At 35.1% G+C, this 15,071-nt stretch overlaps 1 protein-coding gene across 1 annotated transcript in view; it reads right to left on the minus strand.

Annotated features, from left to right (window-relative positions):
* The window catches only part of LOC129744637 (MOXD1 homolog 2-like), a 355,619-nt gene that overhangs the window by 40,200 nt on the left and 300,348 nt on the right, over positions 1-15,071 (minus strand). Inside the window, exons 8-10 of the mRNA XM_055737259.1 lie at positions 11,713-12,261; positions 11,456-11,618; positions 11,126-11,261 (exon numbers count right to left, since the gene is read on the minus strand). Of these exons, the coding sequence (XP_055593234.1) occupies positions 11,126-11,261; positions 11,456-11,618; positions 11,713-12,261 (848 nt within the window). The remainder of the gene's footprint in view (positions 1-11,125; positions 11,262-11,455; positions 11,619-11,712; positions 12,262-15,071) is intronic.

Here is a 15,071-nt window from a genome sequence, read left to right on the forward strand (position 1 = left end):
TAGTTTCAAACTATGAGTTTTAGTTTTCGACGTCATATATATGTTTCATAAAATTATTATCACCCGAAAAATATATATTATTTTTAATGTTGTTGTTGTGTTTGAATTGGCCTGAGGAACAAAGCCTTATATCGCAAGTGTTTTGTTTTTCATTTTCCTACGTTAATCTTTTGCTCAAAGTTTCCTACGCTGGAATATACGTCTTATGTAAAAAATGTGTCGAAAACAAGCTCCTATCAAAGTTGAATGTCTTTACCCTCAAACAAAATAATATTTTAAGGATACAGTACACCTCAGGTGAAATGAAAATGAAAAATCTTCTTTCGACAATTGCTCAAAAAATCGACATAAGTTTGTTGTAACATGGTGGAATCGATGGCGAATAGTTGAAAAATGAATTTTGAACTGGTTTTGGTGTTCAAAACCTCTTCAAAATGTTTTAATTTCGATTCCCCCGATTGGACCGCGGAGATTTCCTCATATTGTGGGAATCAAAACATTTTTAATAATTTTTAAACTCTGAGACTGGTTCAAAATTTATGTTCTAACTATTCCCCATTGATTCCATTATGTTACAAAGCCAGTATTTGTCGCTTTTTTAAGTTGTTTATAAAATAAAATTTTTCATTACCATTTTCACCTGAGGTGTACCGCGACCTTAACATTCATACGATTAAAATTAGCTCTGTCTTATTTCCGATTTTCTATATTTTCACGAATCTTTAGTTCAAATACCTAGGATACTACTAAAGTTATTTATGATTTGTTTACAAAAAACTATTTTTTTCCTAAACATGTGTTAAGATTTGAACAAAAAATATAACTGCACTTTTAAAATAACTATTTTTTTCTGCAAACTGGAGATTTTAAGTTTTGTAAGATAAATCCCTATTCAAGTTGATCAGCTGATTTTATTTTAATTTATTACACCTCTATACAAATTCTATAAAAATTTAAATTTGTACAGTGGCTCAAAAGAAACATATTATTATTTCAAGATCAAGATAACCGGAATTGTTTTTCCAAAATTGTTGAAATTGTGGCCCATTTCGTTGGATTCGTTCCAAAAATTAATAAAAACTCGCAATTTACACGAAAAAATCACGAATTAAAAGACATCAATGTGAATGTCATGATTTCTTGCCGATTAACAAGTTTTGGGAAAAAAGTGTTAAAAATTTGGGGGCCTTACATTGATTTTTTTCACAATGATTTTATATTAAAAAATGAGTATAATAAATGCCGGGAAAATCATCTTTTTCAACCGGGAAAAAACCTGGGAAAAACCGGGAAAAACTTTGGAATTTCAAAACGAAAAAACGCTAGCAACCCTGTTGTATGCTTGGGCGAGGCGAATTATTCCAGGCAAAGGCGAGGCGAAACATCCATGTTCGCCTTCTAGGCGACGGCGAGGCGAACACCCACTTGCATCAACCTGTTCATACAATCCCTCACAAAAGTGTTATACACAATTTATTTACATAATTAAAATTACAAAATTTAAGGTCAACAAAAAAAAACTAAAATGGAAAAATAAATTAAGAACCGTGACAGCATACAAATAAATTAAAACAAATTGCACCCGTTAAAAAAAACAGAGATGCTTTGTAACTGAACGGTTACAAATTGCAAAAAACTTCTTCTAAATGACGGCAGTATTCATATTTTGTTTCAAGGAATATTCAAAAGTCAATATTATACAGTTTATTTGTGAAACAAATTTGTTTTGTAGTCTAAATGACCAGTGAAAATTCAAATAAAAATTATTTCAAAATGTTTCGATTTGTGCAACACTTTGAGTTGAAGCCTCCATGATAAGGAATTGAAGGGATTCTTTATTTATTAAATCATTTTGAAGTGGGAAGTAGACTGAGTCAATTTTGATTCATTTTTGAATTTCTCAAACCCTGGGGACTTAAAAGCTTTGTTTTGGTCCAAAACATAGCCATGATTCTTTGTAGAATTTTTAAGTGACATTTACATGAATATATTTAAACTTCAAGGTTTGTATGGGAAAATTGAAAATTCGTTTTGGTCCAAAACTCATAAGTGATTTTTGCAAAATTTTTAAGTAACGTTTACATGAGTTAATTTTAATTTTTAGATTTGTATGGATAAATTGAATATTGATAAAAAAGGAAAAAAAAGAATATTTTGTACTGAAAAATCAGCATTATTTTTGTTTTTTCTGACGAACCGAGCCAGCTGATGGTTTTTGTGCTAATTTATAAATTTTCTTAAGAAAACTTTCCGCTGAACAACTTTGTTCAACAACGCAATGATAAACAATAAATTTAATTGACATCACTGCTGTAGCCTCGCGAAGTTTTGCATGAAAAGAAGTCATGCAATATCTTGCTAGGCACCCAAAAGTGATGTCAAATGAATTTATAGTTTTTCAATACCAAAAGACATACCCCTGATGAACAGCTAATAACTTTTTTGCCTAATAAGATACCAAGTTGCGGTCTTCAACAAAGTTTTCTAGTGTAAATTTCTTAAGGAAATTTTATAAATTGGCACAAAGACTATCAGCTGGCTCAGTTCCTCAGAAAATACAAAAATGATTTTTTCAGTACAAAATATTCTTTTTTTTCCTTTTTTCTCAATATTCAATTTTCCCATACAAATCTAAAAATTTAAGTTTACTCATGTAAACGTTACTTAAAATGTTTGCCAAAAATCACGGAAAACTTGGACCAAAACGAAGCTTTTTAGACCCCAGGGTTTGAGAAATTCTAAAGTGACCTCAAATTAACTCAGTCTAGTGGGAATTGTCTTCAACTACGGTTTTTATTGACAGAACATATTTTAAAATGTTCACTTTTAAAGCTGAATTTACTGATAGTTAAATTTAAAAGTACTGTTTCTTTTTACTGACATTTTTTCTACCCTCCATCTTTTTGAGTTCATTTTTGAAACTTTGCTCCTCTTGTCGCTAAAATGGTTTCTTCTCTGGCTCGCTCGGCCATTGATGACAGTACCTTTTTTACCAGGAAAATGTTCGGGTCCAAACGATACTTAAAACCGACAAGCCAGGTGGCCTTAAAAACGCAAGTTGTAGGCAAAAATTTCCGGCAAACACCCTTGTCAAACCCTTGCGGCAATGGATTGTTCAATTACCGGCTTGTACAAACTCTTGGGATAGCCTTCTAATAGAAAATTAATCCAGAACTACCATTCAGCTTGAGGTAAAATCGGTCGCCGAAGAAGGTGGAGCAGGTCGTTTTTTGGTTATCCATTCCCCAAGATCCGAGGACCTGACCCAAAAGGAGCAGAATCCAATGGAGGGTTTCTGAAACCCCAGCTGCACAATCCCTTCGAACCTATTAAGAGTGCCCTGATTGTCCCATGATGGCATAATGGGAGCGCTCCTTTTCCCGTTTACTTATTGTGACACCCTGCCACAAAACAAAAAACAACGACGACGTCGGCGATGGCAACAAAAAACATTGTCCCGATAACAAAGTGAAAATCCTCGTCGGAGAGCATACACTTTCTTTTTTGTCCCAACAACGTGGTTAAGGTTACCCCGATTTGTTCCTTAGAATTGCGTGGGTGCTGCCAAGGGAGGGATCCGAGGAAAGGAGGTTTCCTTTTCGCATTTCATGAAACAGTGGCATACAGCAGGGAAGATGCAGCCAGAAAAAAAAGCAACTAAATAGTAAAATACAATAAATAATGGTGCCGAGTTTTCGGGGTGCTCAGGTGCAAATTATTTTCAAGCTGTATATTTGTTTCCCCCTTTTTGGCAGCCCGGCATCTCCTTGTTAACTTATCCAAAGGACTGACGTTGCGCTTTTTCACACAATACTCATTGTTTGGATTTTCTGCTGAATGCTAAGAAACGGAATGTATTATTTTTCTTTGTTGTTTTTTTTTTCTTTCTTCGCGCTACTGGTTTGTCAGACAATTTTAGCATCAGTAACGTTTTTATCATAGTTAAGATATTCAATTACCCGAAGAAGCTGCTAAGGGATAAGTCTCACGAAATGGTTTCGGCGAAGATAAATAGTCTTTGGCGATCCTCATGAGAGTTGGAACAAGAATGAAAGTTACATGTGTGATATGAAATTGCGTTTTGATGAATGGATTCTAGCAACGGCGTTAATTTTTTCATAAAAGGTTTAATAGTTTATCGTTGAGTCGACCCTAGAAAGAAAAGGCAACAGCTTCTAGAACAACAAGTTACTCAAAAACTTTGGAGTCTCAAAGGCTCAATCAAATTAGTTTTTGTTTACATATATTTGAGTTCCAAAGTATTGAGCTCTCCAAAACTGTGCTCGACCTCTGCTTCTTGAAATAAGGCCTTCTATTGAACCACAAAAATTGTAAGCCTGCAATAGTGTAAAATTTAAAATGTATAAATATTAAAGATGGAATTCTGTCTCTCTGTCTGACGGAAACTACTGAACCGATTTACTTGAAACTTGACAAGTGGGTGTATTGCAACGTAACGCCCAGCCGTTACCTTTCGTTTAGATAAGCAGTGTAGGGCGTATACAAACACGAATAATTGACAGATTAAGCTGATAGTAGGAAATGAAAAGAAGAAGGTGAAGGTTAAAAGAGACAGGAAGAGGATCGAAATTGATGAAAACGTGAAATTGATAGCAGAAAGTATTAATTTGACAGATAGTTATAAATCTATAGAGAAAACTTCTGTTATAGTCATTCTCCTACGTTGATACTGGTGGTCAATTATTATCGAATATGATCGAGTTTCAAAAAGCCGTAAGAACTCTGAAGAGTAGTTTAAAGAAAATACTTCATAAAAATCCACCTTTCTGGAAATATAGGTTAAAGAGAAGCTTGATACTGAGTTTGTCGGAGAAATCTCCAATATTTGATCAAATCAAACTAATCAGTATAGTATTCACTGAAATTGTAAGTAAGGCGAGATAATATTGTGAATATAATTAACATAATACTTGAACCAATTATTGTAAAATATGATTAACATAAATTGGAGGTTAAAGCCAGATTCACGAGCGATCTGAAAATACAACGTTGTGTGCCAAAAGAAAGGAACAACGCCACTAAAATTGTGAGTTACAACCTTCAACTTTATTGAATTTGCTCTAATGAATCTAACCTTCCTAAAAATCTACAGCTTAAAAGTAACAATAAAATTGTTCAGTTATACCTACAGAAGTGGCGTTTCATTCCACCGCGATAACAGGGTGTTTTTGAGGCCTGGGATGGTTTCTGTGTATTATGGTATAAGACCCTTCCCTCTTACTGGAAGGGAAGAGGAAGTCTCTCGAAAAAAAAGACAAAAGCTGATCAAGGAAATCATAGAAGATTTGGCATTGGAGGGCTTTTGGGTGCGACGATTGTTTTAAATATGGTTATGTACCTCTCTCTTCTTCCGATGAGGAGATAGGAAGAGGGGGCTTCCATATAATTTTCGTGCATGACTTGATAGCTAATCGAGCAAATGGAATCTTGACATGTAAGGGTATTTGGGTACGAAAAATGTTTCTTTGATGGTTTGATATCCCTCCCTCCTTTCAATGAAGAAATAGAAACGCAAAGGAGACTCCTTTATAACTTTTTTGCATAACTCGAACATAAATCGAGCACCAGAACACCAATCAAGCAAATGAACAAATTCGGTAAGGGAGAGTATTAGACACGAGAAATGTTTCAATGACTTCTTCTTTCATTTGGAGGATACGAATAAGGGGGGATAACTTTCATACAGTTCTGTTTTTGAGGAACACGAGCGCTTATCAAGTAAACGGAACCAAACTAGACATGCAGAGATATTTGGGTACGTTAAATGTTTGTTAAATGATTTATCAACCCTCTCTCTTTCTAATGTGGTGATACAAAGTGCTAAAGGGAGCTCTCATACAATTTTTTTTTGCAAAACCGAGAAATAATCAAGAAAATGGAATCGAGTTTGGCAGGCAATGATATTTGAGTATCAAAAATGATCCTATGATTAATTTGTATTCTTCCCATAATTCCAGGGTGTAAAAGGAAGGCGGGAAGAGGGGTCTCTCATACATTATATTGAATCACTCGGGAACTTATCTACGCAATCAAACCAATTTTGGCAGGAAAAAATATTTGAATACGCGGAATGTTTCGATTTTAGACCTCTCCCGTGTTCCAGTGGGCGGATAAGAAGCGGAACGATTTTCCCTATTAATAGATTTGATTGACTTGAAAACTAATCCTATGAAACTAAATTAGGAAAAGAAGGGTATTTGAGTACGAAATATTCTTCTTCACCTCCTTTTAGTTGAATGAGCACAGATAGCGGCTCCCATACAATTTTTGCAATTTATCAAACAAATGAACACAAATACGGCTTGGCAATGTATTTGAGAACGAGGGATGTTTTGATGACTATTCAAGACCCTTCTTCTCTTATCCAGTGGGGAAAGAAGAAACTGGATGAAAGGGGCTCCTATACATTTATTGTTATATCTCGAGAAAGCGTAAGGCAAATGAAATCAAATTTGATATTTGTTTAGGCCCCACCTGCTTTACATTTGAAAGAGTACATAAAAATATGTGTTGTGAAGCTTAAGAATCGTACAAATTTTGTTGTGAAGCTTAAGTACTTATCAAGAAAGTGAAAAAAATTGCCATTAAAAGTGTTTTTGATACAAAAAATGTGCTCGAAACCCCTTTCTTCATCCAGGAGACGGAGAAGGTTTTTGTATGTATCATTCTACAAACAGACTTACATTATTTTGTTATTGTTTTGTTTGATGGATCTACGATTCACCGTTTAGTGCAAAATGCATCGGTCATGAATGGTAAATGAGAAAAAACTCCCCTGGATCAGGAATCGAACTTGAGTCCTCTGATTTTCTCTCCGACACCTTACCTATAGGCCAAATCGTTGGGTTCTCATTTTGTCCTTACCTTGACGTTTTTATCTAATTTTTTAAGTTTCAGCCAGTCAAAAAATTGATTATTTTAGTGTCTGAACACTAAATAATGATGTAACTCACATATTACAGCCATGATGCCCTTATTTCCCCTATAGATCCAAAAGCTCCAGAGTTCATAATCATATTTAAATATTTTATTTGAGAATTAAACTTAGATGAGCAAATTTGGATTTAAAAATAAAATTCTTAGACCATAATTCACAATGAGAATTGAATTTCAGAATTTATAGAAACAACATTTTCGAATCACTATTCAGAGAAATTTCAAAATCAGTTTTTATTTCACAGCAATTAAAATTATTAAAAACTTTTCTCAAATATTTGTTTTCTAAACGTATAGTTGCAAAATGTAAATTATAAAAAATCGTTGTGTTAACCTTGCGCTGATATGAAGAAATTCGGAGTTAAAAGATAGTTGATAAATTTCTCAAAATGTGCCTCTATTCACAAAAAGAGTATTATTATTATTAATAAAAGAGTGCCCTCTGGTGTACAAAATACGAAAATCATCTTTTTATCATAATTTGCACACATGGAAAATTATATATTCGCAGATTGAAGTTTTTTCAAAGGATATCGAATTATCAATATTTTTAATTCTATCTACACCTTTTAATTCTTCACATACATCGGTGTTTATTATATTACTAGCTGATTTTACCCGGCCTTGCTCGGGTTCACATAAAATATTAATTAAAATTAATCAATTGACTTTTTGAAATTTTGAAAGCTTTTTGTTCATCATCATAACAAATTTGATCATGTTTGGCAATAGAAATTTTAAAGTTTCAATTGGGATTATTAGCAAAGTTTATCGATTTTATGTTATTGAATAACTAAAAATTATAAGGTTTGCTAATAGAAATTGAAAATAATTTCCCTCGAATGTTTATTCATTCTATCACGATGAACATAAAATTTGAGGTTACCAGGTTTCCCAGATTTATCCGTACTTGCATGCACATTTGACTCTAAATTTGAGGTAACTCCGCCCCGGTTGCCCGGTTTTCATTGAGAAAAGCCCAGATATTTTCACTTTCATTTTTACGTCCAAAAAGAAATTTTAAACGACAAGTTATATCCAAATAATCGTGACTTGTGTTTAGAAGCTTGGTATACTAAACTTAAAACCTAAACATTACTTTAATCAAACTGCTTTAAGATTTAGAAAACTAGGAAAAAATTAAAATCGGAAATAAAATGTTTAATATAATAGGTAAGGGGGCCCCCTTGAAATAATATCTCGAATGGTTTCACTCTATTATAAGTTTAAGGGGCCCCCTAGAGTAAGTATTAAATAATTTTTTCCACAATTTTCTGGCTGAACAAATTTTTACAGTACCTGGTCATATCTGGGCATTTGAACTAGAATTCTTCAACATTAAATCCGGACCAATCTTAGCAATGCTAATTCATAAAAAATGTACAAGAAAGTGACTTAAACTCCCGAAAATTTTAATTTGTTTCTCGAAAAAAACAAGCACAGGAAAATTGAACCTTATTTAGATTTTAATTAGCTTCCACTTTCCTCTGAAAACCCGGGATGTTCGAATAAATCCGGAGAGAAAAGCAATATTTTATGAGAAGGAAGTATTTTCTTCTCATTTAAAAAAATGTAACAATTTTTATGGCGGATAGATTCACTTTATCCTAGATTTGTCGAAATTTAAATAAAATCAGAAATAATCATTTTTTTTAAAGAAAATTTGCAAAAGTTTGAAAAAGAAAGTGAAGAAAAACTGTTAAAATCCTTAAAAATCTAAATTTTTCTAGGGTTTTTTTGAGATTACCAAATAATCTGGAATGCTCACTTTGAAAGTAAAAGTATAAGTATGAATACTGCAAAATTAATCGTAGCTTTTTGTATCATTATGGGAGAATGGGAATACTTGATCCCCATTCTTATTTTCATCATATCTTTTTGGGAGAAATTTTCAACTGATCGTCTTTTGCATTTTCTGACAGCGTGTAATTTCAAGTTTATAAGCTCCAAAAGTTAGAACGATTCATGATCTCATAGATGAACCAGAAGCATTATCGTGAGAATAAAAAATTGTGATATTTTTTAAGATACAGGAGACTTGATCCTTAGTTCAGGGTGCCCTGACGTTAGTCAAATATCTATCAGAATCCAAAGAAAAAAGGTCAATTGACTACTTTTTGCTATATTAGTACTCATTTCACAGATTGTAAGTATCAGGCAAAGAGAATTCTAATAGTTTGTCTACTTTAAGGAGCAATTTTCTCGTTTTTAGAATAATACAGTATTTGAAGTTCTTTTAAACAGATAATTACTGAAAAAACATTAGTATTTGGACAGTTATTTTATGATAACCAATGATAATGATCCATTAAGAAAAAAAATAATTTTGGACACTAGGGATCAATAATACCCATAACATATAGTTTGCAAAACTTCTTCTTATTAAAATTGAGAGTTTCATTTTGCTTTGAAAATATGGCATAATGAAGTTCAAATTATAACCTAATGATTTACATTTGGAAATAAATATTTTTGTTATAAGTCTTTCATGTGAGAAACGAATTAAAATGACTAATAAAGATCTTCAAATCACATTTTGATAAATTTTTCGAACAAAGCGCAATTACTCGAAAAATAAAATATTAAAAAATTGTTGAGATAAAAGCATTGATGTTTTGCTCTATTTGGCACATTTTACTAGAACATTTGATATTTGTATGACATTCCTGTTTCGAGATATAGCGAAGGAATCAAGTATCCCCAGGGATCAAGTATCCTCTACACTCATTTTAATTTTGAAAATAAAAGGTATCTGTAGTTGACTAAATAGGATCAATCGACAAAACCGAGTTCTATTGAATTTTTATTCAAAGTTAATCTAAGATTTGAATTCTAATTGAAACTTTTCCAACTGATTAAACTCAAATTCTTTACTTTTGATACTGATGTATGTACATTTTTTGTTTTTTTTTTTAATTAACCTCTACTAGCGGAAAACCTCTGAATTCAGCATTCTCTAAATGATCCTTATCAAATTATTATCATTCAGAAGGTTCCATAGCTCCATTCAAATTTCAGTTAGCGATTCTCTAAACATGAATATTTCTATATTTTCAATTCTGGAATAAGATTTCAAATATTTTATTTTGTGTCTTGAAGATTTAATTTCCATTTGAATTACTGTTTTTGAAAGTAAATTTTGTACATTTAAAAGAACTTTTGACAATAGCATATTAATTTTTTGAATTTTTTTAAATTAAATTAAAGACTTTTTATATCAACTTTTAAATTCGCATTTCATTTTAAAAGTTTCAACACATTACATGAACACGATTTTTGGTTTTTCAAAGATATAAAAGTGAAATTAACATTTTTACATATTTGAATTATAAACTTTGCAATTCCTGCTTTCCTCGAATGGTGGCTCTGAATAAAATCCGATTTTAGGTTTTGAACTTCACTGTTGAACTGTTTGTATCTCCATGAAATTTGAATATAATTCTGTTGTATTTTTTTTTGTTTTAGATTCTTTGCCTAAAGTCTTAATGTTATTTCCCAATATTCATGGGGGATATATTTATGCTGCTTTCGATGAAGCTCATACCAAGTAATGGAATTAAAGAAACAATTTTTAATTTTTTATGTATAATGGTTATTTGAAGGCAATGTAACGAACTCTCACAGTTTCTTTGTATGTTTAAAATGAATGAAAAAAATAATTCATAGGGCCTTCCCGGGAAAAATTGCTCCAGCCTCTCGATGGCTTAATCCGGCACTGTGTATTATAATTTATATTTGTTTAATTCCATTTATATTATTTCATTATATAGGTATTTATTTATTTGAAATTATATATTTCCTAAAGGAAATGCATCTGGGGATAACCCGAGGAAACTATTGCAACCGAAAAGGATTGCCAACCATTGTAGGTTTCTGAGGGTTGGATGTCATCGGCCGGGGAAGGCCAAGCCACACAGAAATTGGTTGGACCTTGTCATGGGTAATCCATTCATACATACAAACACCTTTAAACTTATTGAAGTTGTTATTTCATCTCTTATTTACGAAAACCACAAGCCTTTTCATTAATATGAAAATTTTATTGTTAATTGCTATCAGTCATTTATTGCTGAGGCACCAGGTAAGATTTATAAACTGTTATTGAAAACTGAATCTTTGCTTCTCTGAAACAGTTATAAAATCAGACAAAAAATCGTTCGGTACTTACGAAGCCAGCTCCTGGATCCCGAGTGAGTGAAGCACCGTCGGCAGGCTTGGCAGCGAATGGCAGGATGTCAGTTCCTTCTGTCGCGGGTAATAGAGCGTGAGGACCAGGCAGATTTCCTCGCGGGTCGTCATGCCACCTGCACACGGAGACACACACACAAATGAAAAAAAGAATTGATATAAACGTATACAGTGATAATATCTATCAGCAGTTCGAAGAAAGAAAAGGTAAAAGGGCACCAGTTTGAAGGGAAAAAAAAGAATCAATGATCCATCAAAACCGGAGATGAGTTTCGTGTGCGTGTGTCTCCTCTTTCTTCTACCTACTTACCTAAAGTGATCGATTTCCGCGAAGAGCTGTCATAGATACACTCGGCGATAAGGCTGTCGCCCGGAAGTGCTTTCACTGGAACCGGAAGCCGCCGGTAGTCCTGGTAGCTCGGATCGATGTTGGTGTCATGCACAATTGGCTGGAGCTCGTCGGTTCCCCGAATCTGTGTGAATTAAAGGAAGCAACAGAGGGCCCGAAAGCCCAACAAAGAAATTTAATTCCGATTTCTCACGTCACATCACCCAGCTATAGCTCACCTGTCGCAGTTTGACTTGGCGCCCAATCAGATGGGTCCGGGTCATCACGGCGAAAATATTGATTCCTTCCCGTGGGAAACCTCGCTCGGTACAGGCTCCAATGCAGTGCCCTTCCGAGACGACCTTTTTCTGACCCGGCGGGATAATGTGTCGCCAGTTGGGATCCAACCCAACCGATAGGACTCCCGCATCGAAATTCCTCAACTCGGACGTGTAGTATAGCTTCAGTCCGGAATTATCAACCACCTGCTGCTCCATGGCGGCGTCCGACGAATCCGTATCACTTCCGGGGTATTCCTCATCCGGCATCGGTTCCTCACCGTTCTCGTCCATATTGGCGGCATCAGCGCCACCATCGTCATCATCATCATCGTCGTCGCCGTCAAGGCCGTGGATGTTCATGTTTCGCTGCTGTTTGCTCAGGTTTTTCCTGTAGAAGGCACTGAAGTCGTACGAATAGTCCGGATTGTTGTAGTGCGTCTCCAGCATGTAGAAGGTGGCCTGGTGGGAGTCCAACGGATAGCCGGCCTCCTGCGGGAAGCTGAAACCCTGTGGCGACGAAAACGAGAGATAAGACAAAGGAAGGCTTTAATATATGGTGATGGAAAACGAAAATGGTCTTGTGTTTTTTCGGCTAATCAAAGAGAAAAAAATATTATTTTACTAGCTGACCCGGTGTGCTACACCTTTAAAAAATCAATAAATTGCGAGAAAAGCTTCAAGCTTGAAAAAACCTCTCATGTAAAATATGATTTTTTAGCTTGAAAAGTTTTAAAAACTATGCGATAAAACCTCCCCTATTCCCGGCTCTGTACTGTATGGAATCTCTCTTTTAAAAATATAGAAATATTGTCCGTACTCGAATACTTTTTCTTTCCAATTTGGTTTCATTTGTTGGATAAGTTCTAAAGATATACAAAAATTGTGCGGAACTCTTTTTCCCCTCTCTTATCCCCCACTGGAAGGTGAAAAGGGTTCTTTTAATAACAATAGAATCATTTTTCGTACCCTTTTACTCTTCCCTGTAAAATTTGGTTAAATTTATTTGCTGAACTCTTGATTTATCAATTTATCAAAACATACGTATGTCACCTCTAATCTCCTTCCTTTTCCGTGAGGGGAACCAAATCATCTTAGAAATATTTCTTGTATTGAAATAATTTCCCCATTTTGTTACCATCTGCTAGATTAGCACTCGAGTTCTTATAAAAATTGAAAAGGAGCTCCCCTTCCCCTTTCCTATCGAGTCAGTGAAAAAAGGAAAAAGCCTTAAACAATCGTAGAACAAAAAATCTTTTGAAATATCCTCTGCTGTTAAATTTGAACAACAAGTTATCGAAAGATCCAAACATCTTGTACGTTAACATCCCTCCTCTTTCCCACCTTCCCGTTGAAGAGAGGGAAGGGTCTCGAATCATATAAAAAACATTTCTCGTACTTCCATGATAAATTCGATTTGTTCTTGAGCATAAAAGGGAGACCCCTCCCTCCTTCTTATCCATTCAGTGGAAGGACAGATGGGTCTCAAACATCGTAGAAACTTGACTCGTAGCCTTATACCTTCCTATGTGAAATTTGGATTAACACGTTGACGGACAGTTGCGTCTATAGCCGTCAAGTTCTAGTTCACTATGTGACATGACGGCAATAGCCGTCCAATACGAAACGGTCGTTTAGGGATACGACGGAGGAGGGTACACCTACCCTACTAAACTTTGTTTAGAAAACATGACACTAGGCTTCTACTTGTACGCTGGTAAATGCACATTTGTGCTGCTACAGCCGCAGTGTCTAAAAACGACCGTTTCGTATTTGACGGCTATTGCCGTCATGTCACATAGTGAACTTGAACTTGACGGCTATAGACGCAACTGTCCGTAAACGTGTTAATTTTCATGATTTGATATCGAATCATGCATTTAATTATATGGAAGACCACCTCCCCCCCTTTGTATCTCCCCAAAAGAAGAGGACGAAGCCGCAAATAATCATAGAAACCTTTCTCCTTGAATGATAGGGACTTATCCACAATAACACTGAGATCTCGAATAGACTCAAATTTTTCAATATCCACGTTATCAGCTGTGTATTGATGCAAAATTGCAACCCTACTTCTGGTGAACGTAATAATCTTACATTTTTTAAGATTCACTTCCATCGTATTCACTTTGCACCAAAGCATAAGCTTATCGAGGTCCTGCTGTAGTGACAGGCAGTCTGTGTAGTAAGCTATTTAGCGGTAAATTTTGAGATCGTCTGCATAGAAAACTAATTCGGAATCGATAAGTTCACAAAGGTCGTTCATGAAGAGGTTGAACAATAGTGGACCCAGATGGCTGCCTTGAGGAACCCCGGATGGAACCATAATGTTTCGAGATTTGCTCAAAATATCATTTTATATAAGAGTAAAAAGCTTCAGTCGTTGAGCTGGTGGCTAAAATGGTTTGCCAATTTACTTGCTGAATGATAATATCGAGCTCGGCAAAGTTGCAGTTTCTAAAATTATATCTAGACCACTGCCCTCGTCAACATTTTCGAAAATGTTCGAGCAAAATAAAACTTTGAACAAACTATATTGCTATATTGTTGCTATGCGTTTTGAGGTAAAGCAACGGCTTTCGTTTTTTCATAGCGCGAGATGACGATACCAGCTGACCAGAAACCTTTTGCGGTAAGTGCAGATGAGAAGTTTTTAGGTATGGAAATTTTGAACGAGATGAAACTTGTTCTTTTTCCCAACTTTGTAATCGTGCTGCAGGCTACGGCGGACTCGGGAATATTTTTGGAAACGATGAATTTGACCACGTCATTGCACGATTTAGTCGGTGTAGAGTTCGGAGCACAAAATGTAAGAAGATCATCCGTTTTTTGTGTGCTGTTCGCTGGAGCAGCAAGCCGGGTGCTTAGTTTTTGATCATCAGATCGGGGATGTTTATTTTTTATTTGTCACAGGTTGCCAAGATGAAAAGTGCACTGACGATGGATAACTCGGTGGAAAGAACTGAGTCGGAGGTTGCATAAATCAACCATTTAGCGAGAAACTGTTCGGTGGAACGCTGTATGGTGGCCACATTGGCGGATAGTAAATGGTAGGATAGGCATTCATTGAGTTTGCATTTTGTGCATCCCTAGTTAGATCGACAAAGTTAGCCGAAACAGGAGCAGTTATTACATGGTTCTGTTGCGGGTCAGGTGAGTTGACTATCGAATGAGGGATTAATCAGATCACTAACTAAGCAACGGTCTTTGTTTGCAGAATTAGGGTTCTCGGGCAGAGGCAGTGTACTTGAAGCAGGCCTGAACGAAGAAGAAGCGGCGGCAGGTAACGGAACCCAAATCCATATGTGTGACGCATATTT

The sequence above is a fragment of the Uranotaenia lowii genome, chromosome 2 (genome assembly GCF_029784155.1).
Source record: "Uranotaenia lowii strain MFRU-FL chromosome 2, ASM2978415v1, whole genome shotgun sequence".
NCBI classification, from domain to species: Eukaryota; Metazoa; Arthropoda; class Insecta; order Diptera; family Culicidae; genus Uranotaenia; species Uranotaenia lowii.